This window comes from Brienomyrus brachyistius, chromosome 16 (assembly GCF_023856365.1).
Source record: "Brienomyrus brachyistius isolate T26 chromosome 16, BBRACH_0.4, whole genome shotgun sequence".
Classification (NCBI taxonomy): Eukaryota; Metazoa; Chordata; class Actinopteri; order Osteoglossiformes; family Mormyridae; genus Brienomyrus; species Brienomyrus brachyistius.
The window spans coordinates 23,020,793-23,034,699 of record NC_064548.1 but is presented as its reverse complement, the minus strand read 5'-3'; the positions used below and the strand labels follow the sequence as shown (position 1 = coordinate 23,034,699).

General features: G+C 46.4%; 1 protein-coding gene across 4 annotated transcripts in view; it reads right to left on the bottom strand.

Annotated features, from left to right (window-relative positions):
• Positions 1-1,793: 1,793 nt before the first annotated feature.
• Positions 1,794-13,907, bottom strand: part of farp1 (FERM, RhoGEF (ARHGEF) and pleckstrin domain protein 1 (chondrocyte-derived)) — a 62,125-nt gene continuing 50,011 nt past the window's right edge. For 2 of the 4 annotated variants that reach the window (XM_048978449.1, XM_048978446.1), the window contains exons 17-27: positions 13,198-13,279; positions 11,780-12,017; positions 10,743-10,873; positions 10,551-10,619; positions 9,788-9,877; positions 9,317-9,399; positions 8,082-8,194; positions 7,451-7,614; positions 4,536-4,643; positions 3,983-4,134; positions 1,794-3,031 (exon numbers count right to left, since the gene is read on the bottom strand). In XM_048978449.1, coding sequence (XP_048834406.1) covers positions 2,950-3,031; positions 3,983-4,134; positions 4,536-4,643; positions 7,451-7,614; positions 8,082-8,194; positions 9,317-9,399; positions 9,788-9,877; positions 10,551-10,619; positions 10,743-10,873; positions 11,780-12,017; positions 13,198-13,279 — 1,312 coding nt within the window. In that variant the 3' untranslated portion in view covers positions 1,794-2,949. Of the gene's footprint in view, positions 3,032-3,982; positions 4,135-4,535; positions 4,644-7,450; positions 7,615-8,081; positions 8,195-9,316; positions 9,400-9,755; positions 9,878-10,550; positions 10,620-10,742; positions 10,874-11,779; positions 12,018-13,197; positions 13,280-13,907 lie in introns of those variants that run through there. The other 2 variants (XM_048978447.1, XR_007382816.1) reach the window with 2 other exon arrangements.

The following is a 13,907-nucleotide window of genomic DNA, read 5'->3' as shown; positions in this document are numbered from 1 at the left end:
ATGCCCATTACAGGCACTTTCAGTGGTGAGCAGGGGTCCAGACTGGACTGTGACTGGTCCGCAGCCTCTGACCGGTCTGCAGCTACGCAGCCCCATACGTTAAGATGCCCTGTGTGTCCTGACACCTTTCCATCATAGACAGCATTAGCTTTTTCAGCAATTTGTGCTACAGCAGCTCTCCTGTGGGATCGGACCAGACGGGCTGGCCTTCGCTCCCCACCCGCATCCGTGAGCTTTGAGTGTCCATGACCCCATCACTGGTTCACCGGTTGTTCTTCCTTGGACCACTCTTGGTAGGTCCTGCCCACTGCATTCTGGGAAACACCCCCACAAGACCCGTCATTTAGAAATGCTTTGAATCAAGCATCTAGCCATCACAATTTGGCTTGACCATTTTATTGTGCTTCCAACAGATCAAGGACTGACTGATCACTTGTCTCCTATATAATGGCACCCTTGACCGGTGCCATTGTAATGAGATAAACCACTCACAGGTAAAGTGAATAACACTGATTTAGTGTGATGGCCATCACATGTATATACTGTTAAAAACAAAATACTTAGGAAGGAAATGCCGAAATTCAAATTACAAAACTGTTGCTCCACCTATTTCCAAAGATTGGAATTACACAAAGTATATTTTTGAAGCCAAGCACTTTGAGTATCCCAAATTCAATAACAAAGGAATTAAATCAGGCCAATACAAAATCAGGACATTGAGTAAAACATTGGCTCTACCCACTAGAGTATTGGCATTTAAATGTAGCAGTGAGAGGGAGGATAGTCCCAGTCCAGAAAGTAAAAATCCTGACTAGGATTTTGTTTTAACCAACCAGTGGAGCATAAAAAGTCTGTTACAGAGCACTCAGGTAAACTCAATACTCGTCAATTCTAATCCATTTCTTCTTTTGTGATGCTAAATTGCTTGTAGTATGTCTGTACATGGCCAAGTTTTTAAACTACGCCTTTAGTCATCGGTAAACTGGCAAATCAAACATTTAAACTCACAATTTCACATGGTGTTATAGCTAATATCTGAATAATTAGCAACTAATTACTTATGTAATTAAAAATACATAAACTATCATTCATCATGGAGTGCATGTTTGCAGTTATGATAAGGTCTTCTGAAAGTCTGCTTTGAAAGCTAGATGTTGCAACAATTTTAAACACGTCTTACTGACTTCATTCATTCAGCATCTTTCATGTGGGAAGATTCCGTGAAAATGGCACAGAAGCGCCCTCCAGCGGAAGCAAGCAGAAATGTGCGTCAAAAGCTTTACCAAGAGCCTCAGATGTAAATCAAGAGGAAAAAGTAACGTGGGTGGAGCAGAGGGAAAAAAATTACCAATAACTCTTATTTTAAAATCGGTAGTTTAAGTTCTGGTTACAAGTAAAAAAAAAAAAATTAGCAAAAGAAATGGATCATTTGGGTTCAGAAAGTAAAAATACAAATTTTGTTTCAACCAACCAATTGAGTATAATGACTCCCAGTCAACTGGATGGTTGAAACAAAATCTTATTTTTTACTTTCTGACCCTGAGCTACCTACCTCTGCTTTCAATATGCTGAATGACACCGACTCCAGTACTGTGAAATAAAACACTACGGGCAGCCTACACTACGGGTTCAAAAAAGGTGCAGATATTGTAAGGGTTCTGTTGGGGGTAGGTTGTGAACTTACTAGTGAAAGCAGCACAGCTATCTGTGTCAAGAGTCATCACAACAATGTATTTTAATTAATAATATACAGACGACTTTAAACAGGATAGCAAAAGCAACACACCAACACATAATATCACATTTTGTTTTATTGCTTTCATTTCCATAGAGCTCTCAGCTTTCTGAGGAAAATAAAGCATTTAATCTTCTGTTACAGCTGATGTTCCTGTCCACACTACACTACACCAACACTTCAATATGCACTCATTTGATCAGGGGAAGGACTTGTAATATGGTGTAAAAAGTCTGGCCTCTGAATGGGTGGTAGGATCCCCAGAACACAATGTTCTGCAGATGTACTTAATACATTTCTCTGTTAAAACTATCGATTCCAGGATTTGCATGTAATAAAGTGTTACATAATTAACAAGTAACAGTGTTATATACATCTGACCTAAGGGTTTGAATATATAATTGATAATATTTACCCAATCGGAATAGAATTGGCTTTATACTTCCACATAACTAACAATACCACCCAAAACATCATTGACCTTAAAAGCATGTCTTATATATAAATGGATAACATTCTCTTAAAATATACATTAACATCTCACTAGCATTGTGTTCAATAATGAAGATTTTTAGGGACATCTTACTCTGTAATTACATATGCTCTCTCAGACACATACACATTCCCTTTAAGCACGTACACAGACTCCCCTTTAAGTACGAACCCCCCCCCCCCCAAGCAGCCATCGCTCCAAATCCAACCAGTAACATAGTAAAATGTATAAAGACATTGGTAAGAATTGATTTTCACTCAAGCAGTTTTAAAAGCAGCCTTTTCTCTCAAACGAAAATCATAAGCAGAGTTGTAATTAAATTTACTCTACGCCACATCTGAAATGAAAGCTATCCATTTGAAATAAAAAAATTAAAGTCTGTATTTAAAAAAAAAAAAGACAATTAATAAAATGCAAAACATGTAAAAATCAGAAAGTGGTTCACAAAATCTTAAAAAACTGTATAAAAAAATTCAATCCTACAAAAGGCAGCGTAAGAGCCTCGTATCGCAGACAGCCAGCGTACGCACAGCCTTTAAAGAGCACCAGCTGTGGGACACACACAACTCTTAATTTTCCTTTTCTAAATAAAAAGTATCAAAAAAAAAGAGTATCAAACCCTGCAAAGAACAGAAATAAAGTTGATGCCACAAAGTGGTGTGATGTGTTAAGGATAAGGAATGGTTTGACCATAAAAGGGTGAGTGGGCGTGGCCTTTGGATCAATAGGGGTGGAGCTCCTTCCGAGTCACTGCTTGGCCACGGCTGGAGCTGGTGGTGGCGCTGCGGATGACCTCCATCCACCTGCGGGGAACGGACAGAGAGTGTCAGACACGCTGATGGCACTGGTGTACATCACAGGTATGGAACTGTCACCCCGGGACCCCAAATCCTTAGGATAGATCAAAGAACACCTGCCTGAACATGAAAGGGCGTTAGTCATGAGCAAACACCTACGCGTCAAATATCACCGTCAACCCGAAATATATTTTTTCTCAGGTGTGGAGACCAGCCTTTGATGCAGAGGCTCCGTGTGAAGAGGTTGCTGGACGCAAGTATGTTTACATCTGATTTATACCTGGAGTCACAGGTGAACTTAAATTCTATCCTTGTGATGACGTCACTATAGCCATTAAGAGCCGAGTTAGACTGAAAACCAACATGTCTGGACTTTTGACAGCCCGGGGTTTTCAATGGCCAGTCCGATAAGTGAGAATCCAAAAGGACACCAAAGCACAGTGTCAAACGTGTCATGGTTTCGTCGTCTGATGGGGAAGCTGACGGTTTCCCACCCCCCAATTTCATTCCTCCAGACATGCAGCTGCGACTATCGGCTTCAATCTCCCACAATTCATCTTGAGACTCGGGACGAATAAAAGGCGAGGGCCTAATTAAAATGGCCGATTTGTGTGTCACCAGCTGAGTCTCTGAAGACCGGCTGTCATTAGTTTGCTCCTCCAGGCTGTGATGAGGAGACACTGTGGCTCACTCGCCCCGCCAGGGGGGAGGAGAGGGACACTGGAACCATGGAGGCAATTAGTGCTTAAAATATCCTCCGTGCCTCCCTCAATCACCCATTTCTCAGTGTATAACAGGTTTGCCCTTCATTTGAAGCATAAATGGTAAGAGGTAATGAGACAGCAAGCCAAAAATAGCAGAAGCAGGGACAGAAAGGGCTTTTCTGGACTCTTTTTTTACTTTGTTAACACGTTTTGAGAGGGCGGCCATTTCGGTTCAGAATGCAGCACGAAGTACCTCTCAAACGTGTACTCGCTCTCGGATCGGAAGTAGTAGACATGGGATTTGAAATGCAGCTTGAAGACGTAGTCCTTGTGGATGTTCTCCGACTCTGAGGGGATGGTGACGGAGTAGCCCAGAAGAGGCAGGCTGGCCAGCGGGTAATTATCCTACGGAAAGAAGGGGATGGCTTAGACCCACCAAAACCCTGCTGCAGTCTCTCGTATTCATTACAATTAATGACTCTGAACTGCATCTGCTGACGGAAAACAGTCTGAACACGTGAACATATGACAATAAAAGCAGTTTGGGAAAGAGGCACCACCAGATTCTACAACCTCAGGCAAGAGTGAAGTATTGACACAAAACCAGTACATTTATTTATTCGTGTTATGCTGTTCAAGCACATGCTGCTGTCAGTGAATGCTCTGATTTGAGTGTTAAAGAAAACATTTATCTAACCCATAAACAATCCCAGGTCAGGAGAGCAAACTGTGTGACCCCTGACCTCTGACCCCTTCCCGGCCTATCCCACTGCGACGAGCTCGCACCTCAGCGCCGGTCCCCTCACCTGGTGCGTCTTGTAGAAGAACAGGCTGAAGTTGGTGAAGACCACCCACAGCTTCTGCCAACCGTTGCTGTTCTTGAATTTCCTCAGCAAATTGCCTGACAGCTGGTTCTAGTGGGTGGGGGACGAGTAAAAAAAGATGAATCCGGCAGTTAACGAGGGCTGTCAAAGCTGTCAGTTATCCATTGTGTCATTAGAAGAGGACAACGTCATAAGGAATAACAAAGAACAGGCAGAGACTTACATAAGCCAGCGACAGGAAATCGGAGACATCTATATAAGGGAGGTATGAAGTAAAATGTCGTCCCTAAACGTTTCCTCACTCTGTGTGTGTGTGTGTGTGTGTGTGTGTGTGTGTAGATTATGTTTATATTACATTGTGGGGACCAATCGTTTCCCACAATGTGATAAGCTGTTATTTTGAGAATGTGAAGACCATTTTTCAGGTCCTCACAAAGATCGGCGAATACAATCAAAAAACTAAAAATGTCTCGTATTTTGTTTGGTTACCTATGGTTAAGGTTAGGGCTGGGTCGGGGTTAAGGTAGTTATGTTGGGATTAGAGTTTTCCCAATAGAGATGAATGGAGAGTCCCCACAAAGATATAATTACAAACCGTGTGTATGTGTGTGTATATATATTGGCCTTTACTGCCTTGTAGGTATAATATAGACCAGGGGTCTCCAATCTACTTTTACACAGAACGGAATCTGGGTGGGTGGGGTGGCGAGAGTAACAGCTGGGAGCTCTGGAATTATACATGACGTACGAAAAAAGAAGCCTGATTTCTAATAAATGTCATGCTGGCTAGTCATTGGCTCTCTGTGAGTAACTGCTAGCTCACGGCCAACGAGTTGGCAGACACTGCTATAGACAGCCCCCGTTATAAATCGGAAGTGAATTCCAGAAACACAGTTTCCATCCAGCCTCTTCTTCCTCCTAAATTCATGTACCCTGACAGTATTGTGTCGATCTGCATGATGCGGCCAAGCATCGACCTGGGATTTAATTTCGGGATGTTAAGACTGAGTGAGTGACCTTGCAGATTCAGTTGGGGACCCAGGAACACGGATAAATAGCTGCTCTGAGATGCCTGTGCTTTTAGATTTAAGGTGTAAAATATGCAGATTGGTGAAGAGGCTGCATGCCAGGATGGGGATTCTTATCATCTGAGGTTTGGCTGACGCAGATTCACTCCCAGGGGTCACAGCTCAGGCAAGTAATACTCACATGATAAACAGCTATTATCACAATCAGCCAAACTCACAGTCATGCAGGAAATCTGCATGCGCGAATGTCGCATCGCGGGTTTGGGGGGGGGGGGGTTGAATCGGAGATGAAATAGATAGTTCATGCGAGGTGCTGGTGCTCAACGCTGGGGGGCATCTGCCTGGCAATTTTACCTCTGTACTCCTGCAGGTATCATTAAAGGAGATGCTGTAAACTCGGTGCCAGCAGACAAGAGAGAAAGGCACAGCTCCCCCACAAGGGGGCGCCAGTGAGGGAGTGACTGGCCTAGGCTCCTCTATCGTGACAAGGCAAGGGACAGGGGAGGGGGTTAGAACGATGGACGGACAGAGACAGACGGAAAGGGAGGACAAAGACAGAGGCTGAATAGTTTGAACATGTAATAAGCAGGTTAAACAGACAGACTCGAACAGATGAGCTGTTTGGGGGGGGCCTGGTGGGGGGGGGGGGGGGGGCCTGGTGGGGGGTGGGAGGGCTGAAGGGCCATTAAAAACAGCTGAAAGGGCTTCCTGTGCCACCCAGCAAGACTGGTGCTTTTAAGAATAATTAACAGGACATGTTAGGAGTGATGCTCATTTTACACCTCAGTACCCCCCCCCCCACCACCCCCGTTAGCACCAGCTTTAGTTACCCTGTAAACAATTATTCCCTTTGCACTTAAAACACAGTGTTACAGATGGAAAAAATGACCTTTTTAAACCCACAGCTGGGGATTACTGCGTGCAGTCAATCAATGGCTGCATTAACTCAACCTTTAACAATGTCAATAATGTGGGTGAGGTCAGCGCCGGTCAGCACCTCAGGCAACAAAGGTGGCCTCCTAGAGCGCCACCTTCTGAGCCACCGCAACATTAAAGCTTTATTTTCTCTCAGGGGTGTTTATAGCCATTGGAAAAAAAAATCAGGAGCTAAGTCAAGTTCACCTGGGGCTCGTTTTTTTCTTTGAAGGAAGACGCATCGTGGGTAAAATACTCGGGGCTATAGGGTTAAAATTCTTGGAGCTATAGCCCTGAGTGATCAGACCTAACGATGCCCATGTTTTCTCCCAACAACTTACAACATTCTGCTTCTGAACAGAAGAGTAATTTGATTTTAAAGGATAGATTATATGTGAGGGGTGAGGGGGGCATCATCCAGGATGGCTGGTCAGTGGAGATGCCCACAAGAATGGGGGCGTAATCCCAAGCAACAAAATCATTCCACGTGGCACAACCGTGAATTCCAATGCTAAGGCACAGCCATAGTGCAAGACTAAGGCAGTGTTTCCCAATTCAGTGCTTGGTGACCCACAGACAGTCCAGGTTTTTACTACCGGGAGCTGGGAGGGAGCGAAAATTTAGACCAACTGCAGGTTCCCGACGACCGGATTGGGAAACACGGGTCTAAGATGTTAAAATTCACTAGTGTGAAAGACTGGAAGCAGCGTCCGACACAGAAATGGGAAAGCGAGTCATCAGAAGGCCTGAGGAGAAACAGTGCAGTATGATGGCAAGGACTTCCGGGGATTCACTGGGATTCACGCCCCGTGAGCAGGAACGTGTAGCAAGAAAGAAGAAGACACAGCACTAGTGAGCTTGACAGAGACTCCGGTTTGAGAGTCACAAAGACACAGACACGGACACGGACATGGACACGCGGACGAAGCGGGAGTGTTGTGCCGGGGCAGGTACCTCCACGGCAACACTAAAGTCCACCATGGACACGCTGGTGTTGCGGTGCCAGCACACGTGCACTGTGGTGTTGCCGCGGTTGGGCGCCTGTCTCTCCAGGGAGGTACGGGAGGCGCTCAGGTCATCCTCAGACTCCTGCTCCAGGGCTGAGTCCTCAGGGGATTCTGGGAAATGTAGTGAAACGGGTCACTAGCTCATCTCCGCAACACAAGGATGACAGCAGGCCCAAGAAGCTCAGGTGAACTTCAGGCCTCGTGGCGGTGCCGGGTTTGGCACGAAGGCAGCCGACCTTTGCCGTGACACGGGTTTTTCCCGCACAGCACTTGGAAGCGTGGACTGTCAAACCGGACGGCCGCTGTCCTGAAATTCAAGCAGGTCCCCAATCTCCATCCCCTTCAAACAGTTTGCTAACCGTGACACAGGAAGTGTGGAGATGAGGTGGGAATGGAATTGTTTGTATATTTCCTGCCACTCTGATGGAGTTTACAAAACTTGTTAAAATTTAAATTACGACTGAGATGCGATCATATGGTACAGAAGCAGTTAAGTTGTGGAACAGGGAGGGAGGTGGAAAGGAAGGTCTTGCCATCACACGCAGCACCGCGACCCGCAGCAAACCGGGACAACTTACTCTTGTTGCCGAGGCTGCTGGCCAACAGGTCAGAGGAAAGGCCACTGCTCTTCTCGGCGAGGTCAACGGCCATCTTGATGTCCTCCATCCACTTCTCCATCTCTGACGCGGAGCTGGAAGAGGATTGTGTGATAGAAAATCTGAAGGTTTGATTGCGTGCATTCATGGGGTAGCTTAGACTTGGGCACATACAGACGCTCCCCGGGTTCAGATGGTCCATGTTACGATGGGTAAATGTTTATCACTTTCAGTACATTATTCAATAAATTAAATGAGATAGTCAACATTTTATTATAAAATAGGGTTAGTGTTAATGATTTTGCCCAGCTGTAGGCTAATGTAAGTGTTCTAAGCATGTTTAAGGTAGGCTAGGCTAGGCTATGATGTTCGTTAGGTTAGGTGAACTGTATTAAAATGCATTTTCACCTTAATCAGAATGTAACCCCATCGTAGCCCGGGGAAAAGCTGCATCTCTCACTGGCCATCAATCAGGTGCAACCCTAACATGACTGGGTGACAATGCTATTAGACTATTAAGTATCTATGGGTGGGGCAAGGCTTCAAATCCCAGGATGCAGGATGTTTTCCACGAAGCAGGTCCAAATAAAGAGCACAAAACGTATTGTGGCGAGTGGTTGAGTCACTGTAAAATAATTCGACTTTATTAAAGGAGATGACAGATGTGTCAGCGAATCGGGAACAGTGGGCGGGATCAAAACAAATGAAAACGTTTGCCTCGGGGATCCTGCCCAGGTGAGGCGCTGAAACACCGATCACCGCTTGTGTGATGCTGAATTCCGAAAATGACGCTGAATTACGTTCAGCCAGGAGGCAGATAATCTATGCTCTCTTCTGTAGTATGTTTATAATGACATTTATATTCTAGTTCTTGAATGCAAGACTTGAATGTGTTTTTTAGATGTAGTTTTTCTTGGGGGGAAAAAACAGCGTTATGTTCAGGCCAAAACGGTAATTAACAGACCCAAAAAAAGGAGCAAACGCTGAAACCGAACTCAACTTTGAATGCTTTAATGAGGTGCATGTCAGGAAATGGCCACTAGAGGGCACGCATGAGTTCTCAGCCGTGCCAGATAAACGTTTCATGTAGCATCGCAGGTAACCGATGGATTTTTGTGGCAATAAAAGCCCTGGCTGCTATGGCAACCCTTCTGTTAGGGGCACATCAGTATAACCTGCTGCTGCGGATGCCTCTGGGGGGGGGGGGGGGGTCTTACCTGGCGGCCACCACCACCGTCTGGCGCTGTCCGAACAATGTGAAGGAGTGAGGCACGCCCCATTCGTCCTCGCTCTCGGTGATCTGTGGGGGACAGAGGAAGACGACGCTGCCGATTGGATGGCGACGGTGATGTCAGCGACAGTGCTGTAATGTAATCCCGTGCGCATTCCCTGCGACCGCATGGCCCTCCGCAGAGGATCCCACACTAACTGGGCTGTGAAAACAAAGCTTCTGTTTTCCTAATGCTTTAATTAGTAGCTGCGCAGACAGACTTAAACGCGCAGCTCCACACTCTCATTATTCCGTTAGGTTACTTAACAGCTGCTCTAATATTCAGCTTAGTCTTATTAACCCCTTTTACAGCTTCTCTGTTTACTAGTTTACGCCGTATTAAGATATAACAGCAGCAGCCTCGGTCTCGGGTGCGATTTACTTACCCGTGGCCCCTCCCCCACGGCCCCAGACTCACCGTCATGCCGTAAAGGGGCAGCTGACCGTTCACCCTGAACTGATTGGAGGTGGTCGTCCCTCGGCTGGTGTACAGCAGGATGTCACTGAACTGTTGTCAGGCAGAAAATGGAAGACGCCTTTTACTCACACACACACACACACACACGTAGGGTATACCTATCCTTATGGGGCCTGCTCATTCACTTCTATGGGAAAAATGCTAACGCTAACTGTGACAACCTTAACTCCCACCCTGCCCTACCTACCAAATGCCGGGTGAACTCTCTAAAAGCTCACCGGTTACCACTGTAAACAACCCTAACCTGTCAGCATGCCATCCACTAAGTGCCCATATTAAGCAACAGGCACCTTATTAATTTGAATATTAGAGCCCATTTAACAAATGCCACAGTGCCAACTGAGTTAAACGCACCGATACCCAGGGGAGTGGCGCTTTGCGAGGCTTGTCCCGGAATTTTCCAGGACTGTCCAGGAATCTGGTTCTCGCCCCTTTAATTTTAGCCGTGTTAAAAGTTGCGTAACGATGTGAAATAAAAGCATTAATGCTAAATGAAGTGGTCTTTGTCTCGACCAGCTACGGGCGGGACAAGGCTTCAAAAGCCATGGCTGGGATTATTTTATCCTGTAAATAACTTCTGGGATTAACCCAGGTCTTATTTGAGTCAAATCAGGAAGCGACTGACGCTGAGCCGTGACACCCCCCAATCACACTCCCCCAATTCGTCCATGGTTACAGTTAAATCCAGGAAAACGGGAATTACCAGGAAAAACATTCGCTGCTGCAGACCTTTCCCAGACAGCTTGCTCAAACAGCCCAACCTGATGAACTCCTGCAACAGACAATGGGGAAAGTCACCGTTTGTTCATGGGGAAAAAACCCACAGCCTTTACTGCTTCAACTAGGATATGACCTGGAGGTCACCGGGGTGAGGAAATCCGAGGACAAAGCTTACCCGTCCTGGAGCGGCCAGATTGTCGATGCCCACCAAGTCCTTCCTGAGTTCCAGCAGCTTCTGGAAGTTCTCCATCTTGATCATGGTACCATGGAGCTGGGCCACCATCTCCGATATGTCCGCTAGCGCAGCTGGAGGGCGAACGTGCGTCGGGAGGAATCAGCCCTAATCACTCTGCTCACACCAGCTTCACAACCCAAACACTCTGTACTTCATCCTTCCAAAAAACCACGGCTGTCGCTGCAGTTCCATCTCTCTGCTCTGAGTTTCAGCGTTCCCACGATACTGTTACACCACAGTAAATCAAAGCCATTCCGTTCAATGATTGGTTTCCCTAATATGAATCAGACAGACAGGTCACTTCTAACAGACACTGGAAAATCTGCATGGATTCACTAAAAACTGCAGTCACTGGCATGTTCAAACGCCTGAAATCGTACAAAATTTTAACATCTGAATTGTATTTCCTAGCCTGTACAAAACAGGACGGACCTAGAATGTTACATAAATACATTAGGATGTTCGGCAGATGCAGTGGGGTCAGTCAAACCCTGGTGAAATCACACTGGTACAGCCGTGGTACAGTTTCATCTCCCAAAGTACAAACAACAATGTACCCCCAATGGTACAACAATGGTTCCTCCGAGTCCATTTCTGTACCTTAAATTAGACTAAAAAGTACATGCACACTTCAGCTAGGATACATCTGACGGACCCTTGAGGGTACAGCCAGCCCCAGTGATAACAAGTAATTATATTATCAGTACAAACTGATATTTTCTAAAAGTGAGGGGTTAAAGGTCAAGGGCTGAATGGTGAAACCATCCCTCAGACCATGGAATTTGAACTGACAACCTTCTGATCCCAGAGCCAGCATCGTAACCTGCTGAGCCGCCCACCACCATACATATCAGTCCTGCAATTTACAGAACCGTTCATTGAATTCAAGGTTGTGATGCTGGTCCCAGGGAGTGTAGGGAAGGGGGGGTGCAAGTGCAAGACTGGCCAATATGAAAAAGACACATGCGGGCGCCTACCCCGGGAGTCCCGGAAGTCTTCGTGCGTGGGGGGGTAGTGCTTGCAGAGCCGCTCCAGGATCTGTTTGTAGTGCATGAGGCGGTGCAGGGGCCGCATCAGGAAGACGTTGAGGGGCAGGTAGCACGCCTTCTGCAGCTCGAAGTCCCGGCACAGGGCCTCCAGGCGGCGTGAGGCGCGGCACGCCGTCTCCAGCTCCAGCAGCACCTCCGAGTGCCTCTGCAAGTGGGCCGAGAGCTGCTGCAGGAAACGGGGAGGCCGCGTCACACACCGGCGGCCACGGGCGGCGCCTTCACGAACGGCAGACGCTCAGCGCACCTGAAGGGATGGTGGTCCCTTTATCGGTCCGATTTGACAATTTGGGGGCGGATAAGAAGAGGCGTGTGTCTACAGGAGGTGGGCAGCCATGTCGGAATTACTGCTCGAGCATAATAATCCATCACTTATGTTGGACGGTCATCTACTTAAATCACGGTATGGTTTAAAGCCCATTCCCATAATGCACCTGTGGTGCTCCAAAGGAGATCCGTTGGTCCACACATGAAAAAGTCCAGACACATAGGTGACCGGCTGGCCAGACCCCTGCCTGGGTCACATGGCAGAGTTCAGTGGACCCCCTGGGTGGAGCCCATATGACTATTTCTTGTTGGACCATGTTCATTAATGAGCATAACGATTAGAGTGATTAAAAAGGCTTCAAACGCGAACCGCTGGTTTAGGGGGAAGTATGAAGGGAGGGCGCTCTTAATTAGCCAAATAATGCCCCCCCTCCCCACCCCATTCCATCTGTTACTTCTGACCCAGCGTGCAGCCTGTCTAAATACCAAAGAACCAATCAGACAGCCATGATCCCAAATAGCTCCGCCTTCCTCCTACAAACTCTTTAATGCTCCTCTGCTCCCCGTAAAACACACAGGGCTTCAATAACAGGGAAGAGTTTTAACAGGGCGGCAAGAGACACCAGCATAGTATTAACGGTGCTACAAGGTCTAAAGGAACTTTCTCAAGGGTTCAATGGTGATATTATTAGCCTGCCAGCTATAGAAACCAAGCTAATGGCCTTCTGAACACAGGTGTCCAACTCCCTGAGATGCACACTGCCCACTACGCCTTGTGTTTCAGGATTTGTTGGAGCTCAAAGAATACGATCTTTAACAAATGCTGTGACTATGACATTTAAAACCGCCATTTTGGCTGGGTGAAAATACTAAGACTGCTAAGACTGTGAGAACCTCTCCTGTCGTATGAATAAGCTTCGGGGAATTGTACTTCCTGGAAAATCCTACTTATTCTGAACCAAATCACTGAATCATTCACCACCAAATACCCAGCAATGCAGCTTCAGCGCTCAGCCCTGGTTCATGCTGTGGGTGTCAACAATGCGGTGGCAGTGAACAGCATTTTGGCAAAGGGTCCGTACCTTTAAGCCCTGGATGTTCTTCAGCATGACATCCCCAATCCGCTGGTAGCCCCCTTTAATGTGGGCGTTGGAGCGGCCCTCCCTGTGCAGATCACATCAACCTCAGCATGGTCATACATATGGGCATACAGTATAGTCTACAACAGGGGTGGGCAGTCGGACCCTCAAAGGGTCAGCTGGTATACAGGTTTTTAGGATAACCTTTAAGTCACTGTTCAAACCCAGGTGTGAGAACTCTTCAGCCAATCAGTTCGCTAATTAGTAATCTAGTTGCAGCAAAAACCTGCATACTCAACAGTCCTCTCTGAATAATATTGCCCACCTCAGGTCTATGGTTTACATTATATATATATATATATATACATATTCTGCAATTTTATGTACCAACCAGCAGAGGGAAGCCTGGAGTATCCATGCAAGCCCTAACAAGGAAGTGAATGAAGATGATCCACACTTATCATGGTCTTTCTCAAATTCCTGAGGCGAGACTCATTACCACACACGGCATGAGGCTGTCCAACTTGAAAAGTAGATCAAATGCAGTGAAGAGACATGCAGAATGTAGTGCCTTTGGGGGGGAATTTAAGGCTGCTTCTCCAGCACGCTTCAAACCACTGATGCATTTCAATTTTTAATGTAACAACCTGTTTAATCTTTTATTAGACATTCCAACATTATAATATTCCTTTTGTCAGCTTATTTTTCCCCAA